The 24,297-nt window shown below is 46.1% G+C and overlaps 2 protein-coding genes across 2 annotated transcripts; both read left to right on the top strand.

Annotated features, from left to right (window-relative positions):
• The first annotated feature begins 16,298 nt into the window (after positions 1-16,298).
• On the top strand, positions 16,299-20,336 carry LOC148821522 (GTPase IMAP family member 8-like). Its single transcript, XM_088930839.1, has 3 exons — positions 16,299-16,381; positions 17,348-17,998; positions 18,386-20,336. The coding sequence occupies exons 1-3, from the start codon at positions 16,348-16,350 to the stop codon at positions 19,498-19,500; spliced, it is 1,800 nt and encodes a 599-aa protein (XP_088786965.1). The 5' UTR covers positions 16,299-16,347; the 3' UTR covers positions 19,501-20,336.
• A 212-nt stretch (positions 20,337-20,548) lies between these two features.
• LOC148821521 (uncharacterized) lies at positions 20,549-24,256 on the top strand. Its single transcript, XM_088930838.1, has 2 exons — positions 20,549-20,670; positions 22,048-24,256. The coding sequence occupies exons 1-2, from the start codon at positions 20,649-20,651 to the stop codon at positions 23,844-23,846; spliced, it is 1,821 nt and encodes a 606-aa protein (XP_088786964.1). The 5' UTR covers positions 20,549-20,648; the 3' UTR covers positions 23,847-24,256.
• Positions 24,257-24,297: the final 41 nt, after the last annotated feature.

The following is a 24,297-nucleotide window of genomic DNA, read 5'->3' as shown; positions in this document are numbered from 1 at the left end:
TAACGAAGAATGAAAGAAGACTTTCATTTCATGTAGGGAGGGCGGTGGTGTCCCGGCACTGCAACCAGATCATACAACCTGTATGTCGGCCGGTCCGTCACACTAGATTCAGGATCATAGGATCTATAGGCCAGAGGACTGGTCTTGTACAGTGCCCTGATAAAAATCAAATTAATGAAGCTCGTTTTTATAGAATCCCATTTCCGCCAGTGAGGCTTCCTTAGTGCCCGGATGGAATAGTGGACGGTGGGCTTTTTAAAAAAAGTTTTTATTTAAACACCAGAAATACAAAAAGACAGAGACAGAATATGAAATAAGATACAGAAATAGACACTTCACATCCAGAGGAATTCACAATTATAAAAGCTGAAACGTATACGTTTTACATATTTCCAGTGTATGTCTTGCCTTTTGATTCTCTACATTCCTAATAGAATTGAAGTAAAAAAGGAATTGTACTTGAAAAGCATTAACAGAGGGAGCAGTATTGGACCATTTACTTCTGTGGATGAAGTATGTCGCCAAAATAATTAACAGATGAATAATAAAAAACATATACTTTATCCAAATCAGATCTAACAAAATTAAAATAATATCAGAATCTTTCAATTCAACATTTACCTGTTAAATGTTTAACAATAACATTTTGCAACTCTATCCAAATACAAGCTGTAAAAGTGCGTTTTCACAAACCTACACCTCACAAATAAATGCGCCAGACTCCCCCTTCAGCCCGACAAAAAACACACACATCACCCTGCTCGTGCTTAAATTTAGAGAGCACTGATTCAACTGGATAAAACTTATGAACAATTTTAAACGACATCTCTTTAACCTTATTTGTAATACAATATCTATCGGGAGTCGTCCAGACTAATTTCCAAATTATATTTTCAAACATGGCATTCCAAAAAGATCAAGAAGGAAAGGATTAGTTAGGACACCGCACGCGGCAGAGAGGGCAGGACTTAATTCACAGACTTTCCTGAAGATGGGGGTTTACAGTATAAGAACGCTTGTAGCTGGGCTTCAGGCGCAGATCGAAGACGAAGGAGAATCGTGAGCCCTCGCCTGAGAGTAGTAAAAATAATTCCCTTCCCCCTCCCGCAAGGAGAGCGTTTTGCGATATGTGTAAGTATGAGTATTTATTTAAACGCCAGAACTACAAAAAGAGAGACCGAATATGAAATAAGTTACAGAAATACACTTCACATCCAGAGGAATTCACAATTATAAAAGCTGAAACTTATACTTATTTCCATTGTATGTCTTGCCTTTTGATTCTTTAAATTTCGAATAGAACGGAAGTAAAAAGGGAATTCAACTTTAAAAGATTAACAGAGGGAGCAGGTTTAGACCATTTACTTCTGTGGATGAAGTATTTCGCCAACATGATTAACAGATTAATAATAAAAACATATCCTTTATCCAAATCAGATCTAACAAAATATAGTATAATATCAGAATCTTGCAATTTAACATTTACCTCTAAATGTTTAACAATAACATTTTGGAAATCAATCCAAAACAATTTTGGCAAAATTCCTTTTTTTACTTAAGAAAGTCTTCTTTAGCTCAGCTGGCAAGACCTGGGTTCGAGCCCTAGAACCCGAATCGGTTACAACAACAAGAGGACAGACAGTGAAATATGGGCTATTTCGAAGTCGCAAATGTGAGATAAAAAGTCGCAATTCTGTGTTTTTAAGCCGCAATTCTGAGATACAAAGTCGCAATTGCGAGAGACCGTAGCGCCTTTTTTACTGCCTGGCGGAAACGGGCTTCCGTGCTGATCAGTGTACTGGTTTAGTCTGTTGGGTTTTTTGCTGTTAGTCCAAGGTTTCGAAACCACATATGCAGCCATTTTGAATTCGTGGGGTGTCTCGCCATACAGCAGCGCTTTTATTAAGTTTCGTTTTCCCCCAAAATAATTTGACGCAAGACCGCTACTCTGTAAAGCCGCCAGGAGGCGCGGTGAGTTTAAGTTCCGCAGCTTCCTGGGACTGTCCGACATTTCGAAAAACTATTAACCCTACTAAGTAGTAAATTACTAACCCTTTAATACTTTCCTGCGCTATAATCATGCAGTATGCATACGGTACTAGCGACAAAGAATTTCTGTAAATACAGTGACAACATTGAGACAGGTTGTTACCACAACTCTATTTGAGAAATATCATAATACTCTGTGGCATTTAGAATTTTAATTACAATATATGGAATTATTTTAACTGTGTAAAATAGTCATTAGAAAAACAAATTTAGCCTTCGATTATAACATATTTTTAAAACAAAAGTGGCCAGATTAAAATATTGAGTTTGCCTGTATGTTCTGCTCAAAATATTATCTGTAGATATTTACAGAATTCTTAAAACCCTGGCCTTTACCCATCATGGCCTCCTAATAACCCCCCTCTGAACTGGCTCCATCACTCTGCTCTCCTCCCACTGAGAGCTGGTGTGTGTGAACAGACTGGAGCATCATCCAGGAGGGGTACACACTGGTGGGGGCGGAGGGGATCCCCATTACCTGAGTCCAGAAAAGTGCTATATAAGTGTAAGCAATTGTAGTATTCTTCTGGTCTGCCATTATTTGCTCCTGGGCAAACTCTGCCTGTGTCTGGGGGGGACAAGCCCCTGCATTTGGATTCCCTGTGTGTTGCATGTATTTCAGGAAACCATGTCTATATACCATCTAAAATGTTATGTTTTCAAGACGTAAGATTATGAGAAGATTAAAGTGTTCAGTAACAGCTAACAACAGAAGTGCTGTGTGTTGTTCTGGTTTGAGCAGTGAAGAGTATCCCGCAGTTTTCTTTTGGCCAAGGTGACTTTTGACGTGCATTCTAGATGGCTGCAGCTGTGCTCTATAAAGTGCGTTTCCAACTCGTTCGGAGAAGAGGACTTGAAACAGTCTTTACAACCTGCTAACTGAGATCTTCCTTATTTCTGATTAAACATCTCGGGAAAAAGGGATCGATCTGTGGCGACCAGACAGGTGGAAGTGAGACAATGAAACAGCCCTGTGGTTTAGTGGTATTTTTCCCCTTCTTGCAGTATCCTGTTGGTCACATTTCAGCGAATAGTGCACAGTTTTGGTCACCAGGTTCCTAAGATAGTGCAGCTATGGAGCTGGTAGGGGAAAGAGCAACGGAATATTTCCGGACATAAAGGGATGTCCTGCACTGGCGGGCTGGAGGAACTGGATCGCTTTAGTCTTGAACAGAGAAGACTGCAAACGCACCCGAGTGAAGTAACTACAAAGGCGCTAACAAGTGAAGGTGATGGGCTTAAGAATAAATGGTGCAACGACGAGCTGAGGAAGGTACTGGAAGCAGGGAATCATGTTGGAAGCTGAGGACAGGAGGCATGAAAGCTTTACACCAAGACTTGTAGGAGTGTGCAGCAACTTCGTTTTGTTAAGCAGGGGTTTGTCTTCCACCAGAGCCTTTTGCAAAAGGATATTGTTATTCTGGGGCAGCAGTGCATTCTGATTAATTACAGTCAGGAGTGTCGTCCTTGGACTTTTCAGAAACTGATTTTCATGGAAGGATGCGATGAATGTATGACTGTAATATGGAAGGCTGCAGAGCGACTCTGGGAAGGTGGTGCTTTAGTGGAGGGGGCAGTTACAGTGGGTATAGAAAGTCACCACCCCCTTTCAAAACTTGTACCTTTTGTTGTCTGACACTCTGAAAATAAAAACAAATAAGGCTTGTTCCATTTTTGTTTACACACAGTAACCCACATTAGCCAAGTGAATTACTGTTACAACTGTAAAATACCTTATTTGGATAAGTGAACACCCCTCTTACAATTGCGTTTGTACACTTGCTCAGGTCTAACCAATCACCTTACAGATCGCAAAACAAACTAATTGGCTCCCACCTGTGATCAACTGTGGTGATTTGGATCAGTTCAGAATAAAAGCAGCTCTTTCTAGCAGATTCTACTGCTTGGAAGTGCAATTCAAAGCAAAGAGTCCATTATGGGCAGAAAGGTACTTTCAGAAGACCTATGAAATAAAGTTGTGGAAAGGCACAAGCCAGGAGATGGTATAAAAAGATTTCAAAGGCTTTAAGTTTCCCATGGAGCACAGTCAAGACCAGCATTAAGAAGCGGAAGGCATGTGGCTCCACCCAGACCTTGCCGAGATCAGGCCGTCCCTGCAAGAAGGAGACTAACAGAGAGGTTACCAAGAGGCTGCTGGCAGCTTTGAAGGGGCTACAGGCCTTTGTGGCAAAGACTGGTCATTCTGCGCATGTGACAACAGTAATCTCAATCTGGCCTGTATTAAACACATACAAAAAAGCCCCTCTTTAAAAAAAAGACACATCAAGTCTCGTTTGTTTTGCTAAAAAGCTCCTTAAAGATTCTGTGGCCAAGGGGCAAAATGTGCTGTGGACAGATGAGACCAAAACTGACTTTCTGTACCCACTGTAAATGGGAAGGGGGTACATAGTTAACACAAGGTTTGGAAACTTGAGCTCCTCTTTCTCAGGTACCTGAACATGAAACAAGCTTTGTGTTTTGTCTCATGTGAACTGATATCACAGGATAGGAACATACTGTATCAGAGTCACCTTCCCTGAGCACTTTCAAGTCAAGATTCAGAACCTTCTTCAGAAGAGCTTTTATCTGACCAGTTCTGTCTGCCCCCTTTGCTTCCCTGCTGTATGTCAAACCCTGTACTGTGTGTAATTCTGCTGTCTCCTCTAATTGTGTGATTTGTTCTTACTGTAAAATGCTTTGAAAGGTCACTTTTAAAGCGCCATGTAAAATAAAGTAAAATGACATTTTATTAACTTCTCATTGGAAGAGCAGTAAAGACTTATTTCACATTCCAGCTCTGTATTTCATGATCCCTGGATGTTAAAGCGAACTGTAACTATAACTGGATGGCATTGGATATTTGGCTTGAATTGAGGGGGAGGGTGGGGCTCCACAGAGACAGTCACAGGCTGGTACGTGTGGCTGATGTCGAACACGGTACATGCTGCTTCTGTGCTGCATGAGGGCATGAGGTGGCAGCTGCTGTCTTGTTTTCTGCCCTGTTCCTGTCATGCCTGGACAGGCAACTCACCTGTCCACATCCTGCCTGCCACACGCTATCCAGCTCGTTCTGCTGACCGTCGGCAGGGCTCGGGTGTCAGGGAGGGCTGGGAAGTGAGGTCCTGGCACGCGATGACTGTGGTGCCGCATTACTCGTGGGTCTGAGGTGCAGTTTGTGGCGCAGGACGACTTGTGAGCTCTGGAGCTCAAATCCTTAAAGCAGCAGAGGCTTATAAATCTGTCTGAGGCTTTTTCCAAAGCATCAATGACACGAAAGAGTCGTTCTCTCAATGTCATACACCCCTCCCTCAAATGGAGCCCATGGTCCGTGTCCTCGGGTGGATGTGGCTTTGAATCATCGTGAGTTAGCTTGGAAAGTATGCACAGCACAGGCCAGGTCAGGCCCATTATTTAAAGGGCACCCGTTGGATCTGAACCTTCAGAGTTATTTTTCTCTTACCCAGCACACAGATTAGAAAAAAATAGAACAAAAACAGGGGAAAAAAGTCTTCAAAAATAAATTCCTCAAATTGAGGCACATCTAGGGCATAAATTCTGTCTTCTCTTAATCTCTATCTTGGATAAAAACAAATTGAGTGATTGAAATAGAGTTCTGTATGGTTTTTATTATGAAGACAGGACCTGGAATGGTTTTATCAGCCTTCCAAAAATGTAAAAGGTCCATGTCTTTTTCTTTCTTGTAATGTGTACATGAAATTTTCTCTGCTGTAAGAGTATCTTAGTATTGTGTGATGTTTTTGCTTTTGAGATTGTATTTTGCCAGAGGATTCATAAGTTTATTAATGCACTTTGGAAGTGCTTAACTACTGATTTGCCAGATAATCTTACAAAAACAATAATTGATGTGCTTCCAAAAGATTCCATTCTGAAGCTGAGTTTTTTTCTTCTCATCTGATGTTCAAGATGCTGTTTTGATTTTGTTGGTAAAAATCTGTGGAATCCACATTATTCTCTATGTTAATGAAGTCTTGCAGTAATAATTACACTAATTTGTTGCTTTAACAAAATAAAAGAAGTGTGGCTTTTTGTGAAAATAAAATACAGGGGGTTTTGAGTGAGGTGTGGTATCCATCCAATGTGTGCTGCCAAAGAACACAGCAGTGCTCAGCTCCACTTGAAACTGCCTGAAAGGCTTTCACCCTTTTTCAGCTTGGGATTAACCTGCCCCTTTTCCTCGGTAGTGATGGGTTTCTCTTCTGGCTCTTGCTATGAGTGCAGGAGGTAACCCTGTTACACCAGTGCCAGGATAGTGGTACTATAATGATGCCCCCATTGCCCAGAGTGTGTGTCGGCAAGTACAGCTGTATCCCAACCTGTAAACATGGCAATATTTTCCCCTCCAGTTCCTGTTGGAAACCAGTCCCCTCCCCTTTCATGTTCTAGCTCAAATGTATGCACAAAGCACTCCATCACTCCCCTCAACTGTATGTTTCCATAAAGCACTCCACTACTACCTTAAATGTATGTGTAAAAATGCCTGAGGGCCACATAATGTTTGTCCAGCTTTACCATGGCTGTACATATGAGTGACTTCAATTTACATGCACCTCAAAGTGCAGAATATTTAGCACTTGTATGGGACCCTACTGTGTTCACCTCCCTGGTACTGGAAAGCTGTTGGGGGGGGGGGGGGGGGGGGTGATGCTGGATTTTAGATGTGAATCAATAGTAGCACTTTTACAAAGGCAATAGACACACAAGGCATCTCTTTTGTGGACCTGTGCGGCTGGAGAGGTTGGGGTTGCCCAGGTTGAACGGGTGCCCTCATTGACGAGCCCAGGAATGTGGTAAGTTCTGTGCAGGATCGTAAGAGAATTTCCCTTGCTGTTCTTGCCTGTGGGACAGAGCTGTGGAAGCGAGAGCTAACTGTGCAGGAAGACCTTTGGAAGTGCAGTTGGAAATCCATGCCTGTTTTGGTGGGTTCGTGCCACAGTTTTTGTTTTCTGCAGGAACATACCAAAGCACAATGGCTTCCTAGAAACTGGATAGTTAGAGCCTTCGTGTGAGGTTATTTTTTATGGGACTTGGGGGGATAACCTACTAAACAAAGAGCAAGGACTAAGAGTCTCAGCAAGTCCACGTGAAAATGCCTTTCTGGTTTAAGAATCACAATCGGTACTGGCTACAAGCTCAGACTGAAAAAATGCATCAGGATGTATATTGTATAGTACACTTTAATAAGAGCTCAGATATTGTCTGGCATGCAGCACAGCATAACATTCAATTGTAAGCAGTTTGTAACATTTTTAAAAATCCAAAACAAAGCATGGTGTGCAATATTAAATGTGCATAAAATGAGTCTTCATGAACTTGCAGATGTATTGGAATGAAAACATTGGCAGTATTTTTATTAATTTACCTTCCACAGCCGTAAATGAAGTGCACACTTTCATCCATCTTCTCGTCTCTTCATCCTGTTCAGGGTGGCGGGGGAGCTGGAGCCTATCCCAGCAAGCAACGGGCACAAGGCAGGGTACACCCTGTTCAGTCTGCAGCAAGAGCACCACAACAGCGTTTCCCTCACATAGCTTGGGCACCTCGTCATTTAACACCAATTGCACCTTTAAAAGCTCTAAACTACACACATCTTCGTAACTGTGTTCGATCTCTTCGTCCCTCGTAGAGCGGAAAACCCAACACATAGATCAGCTAACGTGTCTGTCGTTGCCGAATCCAACTTTACTGTGGAAAACGGCAAAAGTATCTATATTCGAGGTTTGATCACAATGTTTCATTGACCAACAATGATTTGTCATCACGTTTTTAATTGATCCGAACACAGAAGGAACCAGGCCCGCGTCAACATAAATCGATAAAGGCCTTTTCCCTATATTTTCGATGTTATTTTCACGTAATTTATGAGGAAACACATACGTATTGTGCTTATTAAACATGCGTTTTATGCAGCTTTTTAAAACAACTCACTTTATAAGTAATTCTATTTTTTTCTAATAATTTAATACTAATAAAGCAGAAATTTGATGAAAGATACCCATGTCGCGAAAGAAAAACTTTGCAAAAAGACTTGATGCTAAAAGTTAAAAGCGCCTTGATTGACTTCTGGCCAGATACAGTCGTTGTTTCTGAAACAACGCTTAATGGCTTTTTGCTACATCCCCAGACTGAAAAAAAAACCTTGTTTCAGTACATGAATAGACAAGTCTTGAAACTGTGTTTATACTACATTCGCCTCCGGGCATCTGGTACCAGGAAGCAAAACGACATAAAATCACATATTATCAACGTCCGATAGTAGCGTGAAGAACTTGGAGATAAGTGGAGGCGATTTAAAATAAAAAAAGGACCTTCTCAAATTTTGGCAGAATGCTCAAGAAATTACAGTTAACCACGAAGAAATAACACTTCGGTTAATGTTACTGCTATACTCCTCATATCCTACTGTGGAAGCTGAAGGACTTTTATTTTGATTGAAATCCGGCTATTTACATACACTTCCGGATCATTCGTGTCGCTTAATGTAGCTTACGACACGTGACTTGAAGCTAGTTCCGTTGAGCGCCGCGAATGATCCGGAAGTGTATGTAAATAGCCGGATTTCAATCAAAATTGAAGTCCTTCAGCTGCCACAGCACCAACATTAAGCGAAGTGACAAGCAGCTGAAACACCTGCTCTATTATTTCTTCGTGGTTAACTGTAATTCTTTGAGCATTCTGCCAAAATTGTAGACTCGCTTAATCTAGCTAGCATGACGCTACTGAGAAACAAGAGCGGGCAGCGCTTTGTTGGTATTTTTAGATATTTAAAGAATTTGAGTACATTTTAAAGAATTTGTAAATTCTTTGAAACACGCAGAAGTTTTATGCACTCTACACTTATGCAGGTAAAATCTTGCAGACGTGAGAATGACATTTAACATTATATGAACTTTTTTATTTTTATTCAGAACTCCCAAGAACAATGTCCTTAAAATTTAAATTTTTATTTCTTTAATTCACCGTCCTTAGAAGTTAAATTAATACGAACACTAATATAATTTGACCAAGAACAGACAGAATGCCTGAAAGCTGTTGTGTGATGACACAAGAAAAAAATGTGTTCAATATCAGACACACAAAAACTGCAGATGTTACAAAGTTCAATCTTTTTCTCAGGAATTCTTTAGAAGAATATCTGTCTTTAGTGTTTGAAGAAGTGGAAAGAGCAGTATATTGAGTAAAATTGATAACCCTAACCCTACCTTCCCTCTGATGAAGGGGAGGAATCTATGCTAAAACCATCTGATTGTGCCTCATCACATTTCTTCTCCAAAATATTGGAAGTTCCTATTCTGACCAGTGGTAATAGTGGATTTATATTATTATAAGAGCCAAAAATGCAGTTGGAAATCCATCTATAATTCCTTTAAATTGTTTCAGGTTATATTCAATAGGATATTTTTTAACACAATCACGATATTTATACAATTCTGCATTAGCGTCTAATAAATGCACGACTGAACAAATACCCTTATTCAACCAGGATTCCTAAAATATTCTCTTTTTTGAGCAACATCTTTTGTATCTTTCCTAGAGAGAGCAAACAAGCAGCTGCTTTACTACTCATGAAAGAATGTAACCAGTTGTCAATAGCATAATAACGATACTAGTATGTAAAAAACTATATAACCACATTTCAATACTTCCTTAATAACATTAAACAGGCTGTGTTCTGTTTCAGAGATAAGTGTGTTACCTCTGATACACTTCCTCAGCAACACGTATACTATTCACACATATTGTGTTTGCAAAAAATAAACCTCTTGCAGCACATAAAACAGAACAAAGTGTATTTAATTAGGCAGGTGATTTTAATTCTCTGTCTAGGAGGGCAAAGGTCTAGCAAGTTTTTTTTTTAATTCGATAACATTAAAGAGGTTAAAACACTTCAAAGGAATTAAACATCTACTGGAAAGGGGAAGTGATATCAAAGTAACTTCAGCCTGTCCATCACATTTAGTTTTTATTATTTTCCCCTGTAGTTGTGCCGTATTGACATCATTTGAGTAGGGAGCTGCGTCAGCATGCATAGACTGCACAGGAACAAGTAAAGGGAGTTGTGGAGCCTTCTTTAGGTGTATTTTCTTTACCTTTCAGTATGGAATGGACCATTGCCTCTTCCTTTGCAATGTATCGATGTGGCTTCGGTGCAAAATGATATTTCTGTGTCTACACAGTCTCTTTAAAGAAAGGTAGTTTGGCAAATCAGAGGACTACATTTCCAGAGAGGTAAAGGAGTCACTGACAGCCCACTTCCTGTTTAGTGAGCTGTCAGAAACTAACTGGCAGCTCTCTATGGGTTTTAAAACTGCAGGCCGGTGTGGTGGGTTTTGTGTGTAAAGGCTTGTAAGACTGTTAGTCTTGCTTTGCTCTGGGGTTTTTTGGAAGAAGTGAGTGAACTGTCCTAAGCATTTATTGTGATCGTAAGGTTTGTACATGCAGTTAGTGCTCCAAAGAGGGAATTAGGTTTTGATGTAGGTTATTTTTGTTAGACTTAGGAAAAGTTAACCGGGGGTTTTTGCTGACTGTAGACTGTCACTACAGCTTAAATCTCCCTGCTGACTGTGACCCGGCCATCCCAAAGTGTCCGAGTCTAAAGACAACAATAGTGCTAAAATTAGTTAGTATGCTTTTGTTGAAGTTCAGAACACCTGTAGAAGGCTCCACGGCCGAAACGTTGTGTTTTCTTTCTTCTCTCCTCAGCTGGGAATAAACCTATTACTTGTTCCTTTGCAGCCTACGCATGCTGACATAGCTCCCCACCTGAAAAAAATTATAGTTAGATAAATGTCACATTAAATGCCTGAACATCTATATGATAGATCATTTTAAAGAATACATTAGGAATAGTGTAGTCCCCTCTGAATAAAATATTAATAATTTTAACTGAGTGAAAATTAATGTTTTGAAGTTCTTAAACTTCTCAGATTTTGATCATCCCAACCATTTTCTAACTGCTTTATACAATACAAGGTCAAAGAGGAGGTACTGTATAGGCAATTCTAGCAAGCAAGGGGTGCATGGCAGGGTACACCCTGGACAGGACACCAGTCCATCACAGGACACACAGACACACACACTCACACACCCTGGACAGGACACCATTCCTCACAGGACACACAGACACACACACTCACACACCGTGGGCAGGACACCAGTCCATCACAGGACACACAGACGCAAACACTCACACACCCTGGACAGGACACCAGTCCATCACAGGACACACAGACACACACACTCACACACCCTGGGCAGGACACCAGTCCATCACAGGACACACAGACACACACACTCACACACCGTGGGCAGGACACCAGTCCATCACAGGACACACAGACGCAAACACTCACACACCCTGGACAGGACACCAGTCCATCACAGGGGCACACACACACACACTCACACCAGGCCAATTTTGCCAGAAGCTAATTAAAGCACCAGTATGCCTTGGACCTGTGAGAGGAAACCCACGTGATCATTATGCCATCCGCACAGACTTGGATTTTTTTCAATTTTTAAAAGTTTAGTAATATGGTGATGTGGTAATGATGCAATTAGCGCAGTAGAATCTGGATTCTGGCCTGTAGTACCTTCTATGTGGAGTCTGCGTGTTCTTGTTTGCTTTTGACTGGGCTTAATGTAGGTGCCGAAGTGTCCTCCCAAGGACATGAAGATTGGCTATTTGGAATCAAAATGTTCCCCCTGGTTTTCCCCGTGCAAATGAGCCTGATCGTACTTTGATGTCCTGTATTTAAACTGCACTGTTGCTGCACTGGTTTGCTCCCGGGAGACGAACGAATACAAAAATTTGGTTTTGAATTTGAAGGTCTTGAAAGTGCTCTTAACTTTTGACATGTTGCATTTCCTCCTACAATTACTGTAATTTGTGTCTTTTTCAGTTCCCCTCAGTCATTTTGTGATAGCTGATGAAACCCGGGCTTCGATCCAGGGAACTGGTGACAGAGATGAAAGAGCAAGCTCTGGTCTGGACTGTGGACACCCTGGAACCCCCAGCCAGAACAGGGAGGATGTTGAAATGGGACAGACGTCATCCAACACGCGGAGTTCTGTGTCAAAAAGAAGAGCCCTCTGGAATACTTGGAAGGAAAGATTGTGGACTACTGTGTGCTTTGTCCTGAAAGTATTTCAAAACATGTCACCGGATTCTGATGTGGAATCATTTATGGTGTCCTGCATTGAGACGGCAAGCAGTTACATTCCAAGTCGTGCGTGGCAGGCTTGTTTTTTGTTGATTGTGGCCGTATGGGCTGTCTTAAGCGCAAAGTACATGAAGTTGATTTTTGTCATCTGCCAGGAACTAGTACTAACTATATGTTATATTCATGAAAGAATGCAAGCAAGAGCACTGAAAGAAAGAGATGAAAGAGCAAGCTCTGGTCTGGACTGTGGACACCCTGGAACCCCCAGCCAGAACAGGGAGGATGTTGAAATGGGACAGACGTCATCCAACACGCGGAGTTCTGTGTCAAAAAGAAGAGCCCTCTGGAATACTTGGAAGGAAAGATTGTGGACTACTGTGTGCTTTGTCCTGAAAGTATTTCAAAACATGTCACCGGCTTCTGATGTGGAATCATTTATGATGTCCTGCATTGAGACGGCAAGCAGTTACATTCCAAGTCGTGAGTGGCAAACTTGTCTTTACTCGATTGTGGCCATATGGGCTGTTTTAAGGGCAAAGTACATGAAGTTCATTTTAGTCATCTGTCAGAGACTAGTACCAATATGGTGTTCAGAAAAGAATACAAGCAAGATTGAAGAGGAACGAGTAATGAACATCTGACATTTTTGACACCTACTTTGACACTATGTTGGAAAATGTCAAGCTGGAAAAAAAACATGGTGACTACCTTGCACTTGGACATACTGGTGGAAGGGAACCTGACCCTGGTCAAGAACAGCCGTGATGATGTCACCTCTGACCTGGAAGTTGTATGAAGCATCCTTGGACTTCATGTGATGAGATTTCTTGTAATTATGTAGTACTAATATTGATTAATCATCAATAATCAGATAATTTCAATCAATGTCTGATGATGAATTCCTCATGCAGGCATTTTTAATATCAGCTGTAATAAAATGCTGTTCCTATGATTATTCGAGAAGACCAAGACTTCGATTGCTTTTAAATTAGAACTTAAAACTCACCTTTTTACTAGGGTCTTTGTCTGATTGCACTACGATTTACTCTGCATGTTCTTGTCTCATTTTATTTGTTTTTCTTGAATTGTATCAATATTTCTTTCTTCTTAGCACACTATTAGTTTGAATTGAATGTTGTTGTCTTTATAAAAATGTATTATCGTTATGTATTAACAATATTTATTGTTTGTATTGTAAAGTTATTTTGAATTTAATTTTTTTTTTGTATTTGAATAAATCCTTTTTAATATCATTACAGTGTTCTTGAGTCTTTTCCTCCCACTTGTTTCCATGACTGTGGTTTGTAGGTGCAGCAGATCTCTGTAACAAAACATTTAGCTCTCTGTGCTTAGTTCTCTAACTGATCTCTAACTGATCCTTCTCCTCAGAACCCTTTAGAATCTGGGTGAAGATAATTTCATACAGGAGTTGTTACAGTTCTGGCGTCCAGCCACCAGAGGGCACCTACACGGTTACGGCCTACTTCATCTGCTCCGGGGAGGCGTGGGTTAAGCAGACCTCATTAGCCCATCACCACGCCTATTTAAACCCAGCTGTCTGTTTCCTCCTTGCTCAGTATTGGGTTGTACTTTGTGAGTTTAATATTAGACTCTTCTTGTAATGGGACTGCTTCCTTGTTTGTGGACCTTTGGCTTGACTCCTGCAGCTTGTTCTGGATAGTGATGACTATTGCTTTTTCTGGCTTTTGGACATCTTTGCTTTCTCTTTTGACTACGATTTCTGATCACCCTGTTACCGGCTTCCTTGTTATCTGGCCACCTGCATAGGGTCTGTTTATTTCCTTTTACTTGCTGGTATCCAGTGTAACAGAAGTCCCGGGAATTATTTCAAAGCCAGGACCTTGATGTGTTGCAACTGAATTAGATGGATTAAATTGAAGCTATTGGTGAACAGCTGACCATTGTCTTGATGAATAGCTGCGCAAAGTGCTTTAACTTTCAGTTTTCAGGCCAAAAACTGAGGAAATCTAAGAGTAGCAGAAAGACATGGGACAGATGCAGAATAGGTGGAGAAAATATTCACAAGAGTGAGGGAACTGCAAGTTTAAAAATGGGTTAACAAACAAAAGGGGGCCAAAATAAGGGAAAATCGAGCACTTTACAAAATAATTATGGACTTTTCCAGGATCCAGTTAAAGAAAAGGAGTGTAATGACTTGCAATTGTAAGTAAAACGATGTTAGAAAGCCCAAGGGAGAAGTTGAAAAGAATATTGAATGATGGTTTCAAATAAAGAATAAAAAGCTGTTTGTGTACTTCAGCAAGAAATGAATGTAGGAAAATAGAGTATATCCAGGACAAAGAGCTGCGTCGGCATGTGTAAACTGCAAAGGAACAGGTCAAGGTCAACTCCTTCCTGAAAGGAAAGAGACACAACGTTCAAGCTGTGGAGTCCTTTCCCCCACACCTGAAGGTGCTCCACAGTGGGAATGTTGTCACTTCCGCAAGGAGCTCACCTTCACCTGTTTGCATTCAGGAATAGAAAGGCAGACCTCTAGATGAGGAGAGGGCAAGGGCTGAGGTACTAAAAGAGCACGTCACTCAGGTGGAGAAGGAAGAAGTCAACAACGTGACCCAGCCAGAGGAAGGACAGTGTTCTGTGTTAAACAGGATCAGCCTGGAAGTTAACCCCCAGGACCTCATGCTATCCTACCAATCGTACTTGAGGAAGTAAGAGATGCTTTATTTAGCCACCATTGACTCATTTCCTTGACTGTCGAATGTATTACCCATCCCCCAAAAAATCAATTGCAGTATAGATCAATAAGTCTTAATTCTATTACATGTAAGGTTATGGAAACAATAATTAGAACTAAACTAGAGGATCACCTATATGAAAATAAGATGCTAGTCTGTGTGGATTTAGAAAATAATTATTCTAGCAGTCCTTGAACTTGTGGAGATCAGTGGTCTTTTGCTTGCAGTCTTTGGTGAGCTCTCTGACTTTATCCATCATGACAAGGGTACTACTGAATGTCTTCTGTATCTTACCTGTCCTGCAGTATATGATCATGCTTTCCTGTCTGATCTCTCAGAACCTGTCTTGTATTAAAGCAGCTCCTGTATGTTTTACACAGACACTTACAAAACATAGAAACAGTAGAAGTAAACATTACATTACATGCCAATAAAACAATACAGGATAGACATAAATCCGTTTATTTCACACCAGCCCCAAAGGAATCCAATCAATTTAGCAGAACTTGTAAATATATTCCTCCACAAGTACTCTGAGTCCCTGGAAGTACATATTACCCCTTCACACATAATCCTGCTGATGGCACCTGCCCATAAACCCATAAATTACTCCTTTACTGTGAACTCATTAAGCCTTTGGATAGCTTGGGCTTCCATTTACATCTAAAGAGCAGAATGTTATTACCGATTTGATCTTGCTGGGTTTATTTAGAGGTGTGACTAAATGTGGCTCTCTTGGTTTCTTGAATTCATGAATTCAATTAATTGTTCATGTCTAACACACCTTTGCTCAGTGGAATGCTGCTACGACTACACTATTACACCCTTAGAACTGTTTTAAGCAAGATGCATTGTCCAAGCTGTGCCTCATTCTGCTATCCAATGGCTTTTTTTGGAGGTGTGAATATCACTGGAAGGCACAGCAGACCAGAAGCACAAGGCTTTTCTCAGTCCCAAGCTCGAGCCCCCAGGGGCACACTGGTCCACTTTAAAACTGAAAATGACAGTAAAGTCCAGGAAATCCTTTCACAGGGCTATGAACCACTCCTGTTGCATTTTGTTAGGATCATTTCTGTGTTTTTTTCTTTAGCAAAAACTTTCTTTCTCAAACCCTTGTTCTGTTTTTAGCTTCTAAAATGTGATGAAAAGTCAATTTCACCCTCTCTATTAAAACCACAAGATGTATTTCTGTTGTTAGACCTATTCAAACCAATGATAACCTGTCAAAGTAGCCTCTTCAACCCCACCTAACAACTGATACCCACAGCGAGGTTCGCACGCCATGGAACTTTTGCATGTTGAAAAACTAGCCTGACCATTTTCTCCCAGCAGGAAGCTGCCTGTTGTTGACTTGCGGCGTACATCCGTGTGTGACAGCAGTGTGCTTGCAGTGCAGAGAGATGGACGCTGTGACTGAAGGGACCTGGGATCAGGGTGAGTCACGCTGATGATACGCGACCCCACTGTAGTCACAGTCACAGAGCAACAGCTGTATAAAAAGAATCTTTTTCCAATGCCCTGGTCTGGCACACCTCATGCTGACAATGACATGGTAACAGAAAAGAATAGGCTACAGGGCTTTGTGTTGCAGACAATATGAGATATTCCCAGCTAAATGCTCATAACAAGAGACTGGAGTTATCTACTTTCACTTTTGTTTCACCTCTCCATAGATACTGATAGATAGATATCTGACAGGTTCTCCAGACTGCTCATTGATTCTGACTCTGATAACATGCGATGGTTTCTCATGCACATAGTGGGTTAGTAGCACAAAACAGTGGGTAAGCTTCTGGATTCATAACTGGTGGGTTGTGGGTTCAAGTCTCTGCTGTGGGTGCTGCTGTTGAGTGAGTTGCTGTACCACCCTTCCAGGGGGGAGTCAGGTGCTCTATAATTGTGCACACATTGAAACTAGTGCTCTAAAAGATGCAATAAAAATTGTATTCCTATGTCCTGAAGTTACTTTGCCTTTTCTTCTGTTTCAGGAAATGATTATTGTTGAACTTTATTTTAAATACTTCTTTTAAAAGTAGTATCTTAAAGTGTTTTACAATAGGTGTAAAAAACAGTTATATGAAAAGTAAATTACACAATGAGCATATATAAAAAACACAAGCAGTTAGCAGTGCAGTGGAAGACTCATGGTCATTAGAAAATGGATCAGACACAGACACTAATTAGGTAAAAGTCTTTCTGAAAAGAGGAGAATCTAGATTTGAAAAGAGTTTATATTTAAATGCATTCAGGGAAGGTGACTCTCTGATACCTTTGGGGACAGAGTTCCAGAGTGCTGGGGCGCAGCAGGAGAAGCCCTGTCACCCCTAGAGTGTAGACGGGCTTGGGGGACAGACAGGAGAGCAGAGGCAGATGAACAGATGTTGTGATTCTGTGTCACAGGTCTCACTTTCCCTCTGGAGCTGCGGCTCGTCCTGCTGGGACAGACCGGAGTGGGGAAGAGTGCCACAGGGAACACCATCCTGGGAGCAGAGGAGTTCCCATCTCGCACCAGCGCCTCCGGGACGACGCGGCACTGCCAGAGCGGATCGGTGAAGATCAAGGGGAGGCGCATCACTGTGGTGGACACGCCTGGACTGCTGGACACTCGGCTCTCCCCGGAGGAGACTCGGTCCCTCAGGGACCGCTGCCTCTCCCTGAGTGACCCCGGCCCCCACGCGCTCCTCCTGGTGGTGAAGGTGGGGCCGTTCTCAGACAAGGACAGGAGGGCGGCAGACAGGGTCCGGGAGCTGTTTGGAGAGGAGGCTCTGAGGTTCACCGTGGTTCTGTTCACCCGGGGAGACGACCTGGAGCAGCAGAGCCTGGAGGAGTTTGTCCGGGGGAACAGAGACCTCCAGCTGCTGGTCCAGCAGTGCGGGGGCAGGTGTCACCTCTTCAACAACAAGAGCAGGAGTGACCGCGCCCAGGTCACAGAGCTGCTGAATCTGATAGACAGGATGGCCACCGGCAACATGGTGAGACAGAATGGAGGAGGATTCTACAGCAGCCAGAGGAGGATTGTGAATCAGAGTGAAAGGAAAACACAGAATACAGGTAAGAAACCAATTAAAGAGGTATTTTCATGTTATTTAAGATCTCACCGCATCGGTAATATATGGTAAATTTCATTTTATTGATTTATCATTTGAAAAGGAGTACGTATGTTGCACAAGATATTCTACACTCTACAGACCCCCACCTGTATAGTACAAGCAGGGGACATGTGGAATGCACCATCATGGTGAATGTTCAGGGTGCGCTGTGCAGTGAGGCAGCAGTGCTGTAGAAGAAGCACGGTTAATTAACAGGGGAAAGAGAAGAGAGGTTTCTGGATTCAGGTCAAGGCTGAGGCATTTTCTCAAAAAACAATTAACTTTCCTGATCACTCCTTCTTACTGGGTGTTGCTGTTCCTCATGATTAATGCTTTGTGTGTTTTTCAGTCCAAGAGGGCGCTGCAAACTCAGTGAACAAAGAAGAAATGAGGATCGTGCTGGTGGGGAAGACGGGGTCAGGAAAGAGCGCGACAGGAAACACCATCCTGGGCCAAGAGGCGTTCACGTCCAGAAGCACATTCGAGTCCGTGACCAGGCATTGCGAGAAAGCCCAGGGAGCGGGTGTGTCTGTGATTGACACCCCTGGCTTGTACGACACTGCGCTCACTGAAGAGCAGGTGAAGCGTGAGATTGTGCGCAGTATACTCCTGACCTCTCCCGGGCCCCACGCCTTCCTGCTGGTGATGCGGTTCGGACGCTACACAGAGGAGGAGGTCAACACCATCAACACCATCATCAGCCTGATCCAGCAGACGTTCGGGGCTGGAGCTGCAGATTACATCATGATCCTGTTCACTCACACAGATGAACTGAGAGGCGGCCAGATCGAGGCATGTCTTCAGCAGTCTGGGAGAGCGATGAAGCAGCTGATGGAGAAATGTGGCGACAGATACCATGCCTTCAACAATGTCAGCGGCGACCCCAGACAGGTCACCGAGCTCATGGAGAAAATCAGGAGAATGGTTGCACAGAACCAGGGCAGCTTCTACACCAGCGAGATGTACCAGAGGGCAGAGGAGCTGATACGGAGAGAGCAAGAGAGGCTGATGGAGGAGAGGAGAGAGGTGATGGAGACAGAGATAGAAGGAGAGACCATGAAACAAATCGAAGAAATTACAGCCTACAGGAAGAAGAAGGAGGAAGAAATAATTAAACAAAATCTGGACGCTACAGCGATGGAGAAGAAGATCAAAGACCTGGAGGAGGAGGCAGAAAAAAAGGTGCAGGAAATCAAAAAGCAAATCAGGAGGAGAGTGGTGCACAAGCACACGTCCATGGCCAGAGATGTAGCTGAAAATGTCTCTATGGAAAAATTTAAGCTGGTTCTGAAGACCATGGTGCCCCTGACCACAGGAGCAGCAGCAGGAGCAGCAGTAGGAATGTTTGCAGGTCCCATAGGGGCAGGAGTAGGGGCCGCTCTGGGAGCAGTAACTGGCATGATTGTGTTTAAAGATGCATTAGTACTCCCAACAGACAAGAAGAAATCGTGTTGCATTCAGTGACAGGCCGGCGGGACACAGAAGGAGACTCATGCTTGTATCCTTATGTTCTCCTCTCAGCTTCCTATTAAGACATACAGAACATGCAACATCAGCGAGAAATATAACTGATAATACACAAGTACATGAACTATTTGATGTTCTCTTAACCCTCTTTAGTTTACTGCCTCCTAGTCTACCTTCCCAGGAGGGAGAGAGCCCTGGACTCAACCCCATCTGTCACTGGGTCATGATGTCACTCTTGGCGCAGTGACGTCAATGGCTCTCTTAACTCCTGGCAGCTTGACCACAGAAAGAATCACGTGACTGGGGCCACCGCTGTCTGAACTGAACTGCAACAAACTTCGCCGAAAACTTCGACTGAGGAAACCATCCAAAAAGGTCCGCCCGAGGTCTCCACTGCAACAAGAGAAACTTTTGCGACGAGCTCCCAAGTGTAATTTTGACTGATCCCCCAAACAATACACATTGAACTTGGCGTTTCGGACCCTCCCAGATGAGATCTCATCTGGATGTGAGTGGCTAAGCATCTCACTTCAATGAGTACAAATGAGTCCACATTGTGGCACTGAAGAATTAAGATTATTCCACGCAAGTCTTTGATCATGCTTAATTAGGGAAGCAAATGAACATCTTTCAGGTCTGTGAATGGAAATGAAATTGAGTGATTCATTTCAAGATTAATAATCACATTTGATGATGACCCTTGTGCTATTACTAGTACCTTTGTAACCACTGAGTCATTGGTCAACCATTTGTATCTTGGTAGATTGATTCATATATCACTCTTGGATTGGATATTTTGCACTTTTATTTTATCAATAAAATTGTATATTGCATCTTTTGACTGTGTATACAGTATGTCACTCACATATACACACATATAAGCTTTTCCCTCTGTGGCCCTAATAAGCTTCCGTACAATCCATCACTTTAAAGGACGACATTTTAAAACATACTTGAGCAGGGAACACTTCTGCCAGATGGGCAGGAGAGGGGGGGTCATGCAATACAGCGAGTGACCACACGGCGGCGCTGTACAGCAAAGCGGACCGCTGTCTGCGGGGCTGTGCAGACGCGGAGATCCCCGTTACGGTCTCAGTGAAGCAGCAGAGAGCCGCCGGGGAGGAGGACGGCGGGCCGAGGAGGTCATGACGAGCCCTGTCGGTTCAGGTGAGAACATCCTTCTGCGGCCGCAGCGAAACCCAGTCAGTCCCGCACGGCGGCTCGCTTTTCAGCACAGAGTGTGTTGCCAGGAAGTACGCGACCTCGGAACACGATTTACGTGCCTCACCACTAATAAATCTGCGAAACTGTCAACTCGCTCGCTACCGCAGGCAGCGGGGCCGAGGTCGGATTTACACGCCAAGCGGCACAGACGGGTGTCGACGCGGCGAGCGCAGTGCATGACGCGAGAGGACGTGATGTCAGCCCTCGCTCGGAGAAAACACCACCTTAAAAACAGCAACAAAAAAGTTATTGTTTCAGGTTTTCAACCCGACCCGGCGGTGGGGTCCTGTATAAAGGGGTTTGTTCCTGCTCTTAGTTGGGGTGGGGTGGGGTAGGCGAAGTTCATAACTAAATACTCTAACAGTGACCTCAGCCCCCCAGTCAGCTGGCGGCGGACCCTCGGAAGCACCATCCGAGAGGCGTCCCTGAATGTGACCAATAACACAGGACAGCACTCATATAACTGCGCGAAGACAGCGGTGATGAAGTACCGTTTTCGTCACTTTTGTGGGCATGTCAGGCTGTCGGGCAGTCCGTGGAGGCCACTAAGGTCTCTAACTCCGGAGTCTGAGCGACGTTTCGCTTTTGCTTTTGAACGCGACCTCGGGTCGCTAAGCAAGGTCGCAGGACCGGCTGTGTCCCGGCTGCAGTTTCCGCCCCCGCGTCGCTGTACGACTCGGCGTCTCCCCTGCGCGTCAGTTCTCCCAAATTCATCTTCAGCCGGTCCACCTGTGTCCCTGCCCCCCAACACCGGACAACAGCGTTTGCTCAGTAACCGAGAACAGGGCAGCAGCTCTCTAAACCAGGGCTGTCCAGTCCTGCTCCTGGAGGGTCAGTGTGTCTGTGGGCTGTCCAGTCCTGCTCCTGGAGGGTCAGTGTGTCTGTGGGCTGTCCAGTCTCTCTACACCAGGGCTGTCCAGTCTCTCTCCTGGAGGGTCAGTGTGTCTGTGGGCTGTCCAGTCTCTCTACACCAGGGCTGTCCAGTCTCTCTCCTGGGGGGTCAGTGTGTCTGTGGGCTGTCCAGTCCTGCTCCTGGAGGGTCAGTGTGTCCAGAAGCAGGACTGGCCTCGAGCTGCCTGCACCACTGGAGGGTAGCGGGTGCGACTGTTAAGATCTGTCCTGTAGAGGCTATCCCAGGAGGGACTGTGCTCCCACATCTCCGGCTTCCTTTCCAGCCGGGCAGCGTGTGCAGTCAGCGGCGCTTGGACAATATTCCAGGCCTGCCTTTTGGGGGGATGGCGTGGCGTCGCTGGGGTGACCGGGGAGACAGGAAATCGCTGCGGCCTGAGCCTCACTGCGCGTCTTCCTCCCGTCTTCCAGCCAGGAGGGAGGAGGAGGAGGAGGAGGAGGAGGAAGATCCCGCGGAGCTGCGCCTGGTCCTGCTGGGCAAGACGGGGTCGGGGAAGAGCGCCTCCGGGAACACCATCCTGGGCAGGCGGGCGTTCCGCTCGGAGGCCAGCGCCCGCTCGGTGACGCGGGCGTGCGCCCGGAGTCTGGGGCGGGCGGCCGGCGGCCGGCGGGTGGCGGTGGTGGACACGCCCGGCCTGTGCGACCCCGGCCTGCCCGCGGAGGAGGTGCGGGCCGAGCTGGCGCGCTGCGTGGCGCTGTCGGCGCCGGGCCCGCACGCCTTCCTGCTGGCGGTGCCGGTGGGCCGCTTCACGGAGGAGGAGGCGCGGGCGGCGCGGCTGGTCGCGGAGCTGTTCGGCGCGCAGGCGGCCGCGCACACGCTGCTGCTGTTCACCCGGGGGGACGACCTGGAGGGGCGCGGCGTCGAGGAGTACCTCCGCGAGACGGCCCCCCCGCCGCTGCGGGCGCTGCTGGCCTGGTGCGGCGGCCGCCACCACGTCCTCGACAACAGGGCCCCCGGCGACCGGCGGCAGGTGCAGGGGCTGCTGGGAAAGGTGGAGGCCCTGGTGCGGGAGAACGGGGGCCGCTGCTACAGCAGTCACCTGTTCGAGGAGGCGGAGGCCGCCATCCGGGCGGAGCAGGAGAGGATGCTCCGGGAGGGGGGGCGGGAGCCCGCCAGGAAGAGGAAGTGGGGGCGGGGGGCGGGGCCGGGGGCGGGGCCAGAGCCAGAGCCAGGAGGAGGCGGGGCATTGGGCCGGCCCCCCAGGAGGAGGTTCCGGAGGGACGCGGAGCTGTCAGAGCTGGTTCTGGAGAGGATCCGGGTCCTGGTGGCGGCCGGGGCCGCGGGGGCGGTGGTGGGGGCGCTGTGCGGGGCCGCGGTGCCCCTGGCGGCGGCGGCGGGGGCCGCGGTGATGGGGAACGCCGCTGCCTTCGCGGCCGGGCAGGTGTGCGGGGTCTCGGCGGCCACCGCGGCAGGAAAGGCGGTAGGCGCCCTGGTGGCGGCGGCGGCCGGGAAGACGGCGGTGGCCGCGGGCGCCGCCACGGGGGTGGTGCTGGGGGGCTCTGTGGGGGCCGTGGCGGGGGCTGAGGCGCCGGGGCCTGCGCGGGCGGCAGTGCAGGCAGCAGGGGCGGTGGCGGAGCTGGGGGCAGCTGCAGTGGGCGTGGCGGCCGGGGTCGGGGGCGTGATGGGCGCTGGGGCTGCGGTGGCGGCTGCCAGTGCAGCTGGGGGGGTGCCAGCGCTGGCGGCAGCAGGAGTGGAGATGGGAGGCGGGGCAGCGGGGCTGGGGGCGGGGCTACCATCAGGGGGTGTGGCCACCGCACAGGCCACAGAGGCAGTGATGGCGGCAGGGGGAGGGGCAGCGGGGCTGGGGGCGGGGCTAACATCAGGGGGTGTGGCCGCCGCACAGGCCACTGGGGCAGTGATGGCAGAAGGGGGCGGGGCAGCGGGGCTGGGGGCGGGGCTACCATCAGGGGGTGTGACCGCCGCACAGGCCACAGGGGCAACGATGGCGGCAGGGGGCGTCCAGGTTGAGACGGGCGCAGCCGGGATGGGGGCCCTGCGGACCGCAGGGGTGGCGGCAAAGATGCTGACCGCTGTGGCGGAGCTGGGCAAGGCAGCGGCGGGCATCGCGCTGGCTGGGGGGCTGACATTCAAGCTGGTGAAGGAGAGAGTGAGGCCGGGCTCGCAGCCGTCCGACGGCTCCTACACGGAGAGGCAGTCCCTGGAGTTCCACCTGGACAGGACCGCCCGGCCTGGGCGCGAGGATCAGTGAGAAGGCAGGAGGGTATGGAGCACTTCTGTGAGCACCTGTCTCTCCACAACACGTCCGGCTCCTGCCCCCTCTGCAAGCGCCAGGACTCCGCCTGGTTCCAGTTCGTGCTGATGAAGATCTGCGTCTACAGATTCGGCTTGAACTACAGAAACCTGCCCCCTTTCCTCAGCTGTTGTAACAATCCAGCAGCTGCCCTTCAGCCAGCAAGACGTCCAAGTGCTTTGCTCAATAGATCTCTTTTTATTTGACTTTTACAAGCCAGTACTACCTTGCAGTGCCTGAATCAGCCTGCTCAGAGATTGCGGTGATTTATAAAAAATCGACACTGTGCCTTAAATTAAAACTTGCATGTTTTGTATCTGGCATTTTAAAGAGTTGGCAAACTTGCAAATAAAAGTATTTCTGGAGCATTCATGGTGTCTTTAGTAGGCCAAGACTCAATCAGCAGGCC

Source organism: Atractosteus spatula, chromosome 13 (genome assembly GCF_055471065.1).
Source record: "Atractosteus spatula isolate fAtrSpa1 chromosome 13, fAtrSpa1.hap1, whole genome shotgun sequence".
Taxonomy (NCBI): Eukaryota; Metazoa; Chordata; class Actinopteri; order Semionotiformes; family Lepisosteidae; genus Atractosteus; species Atractosteus spatula.
This window is presented reverse-complemented; position numbering and strand designations above follow the sequence as displayed.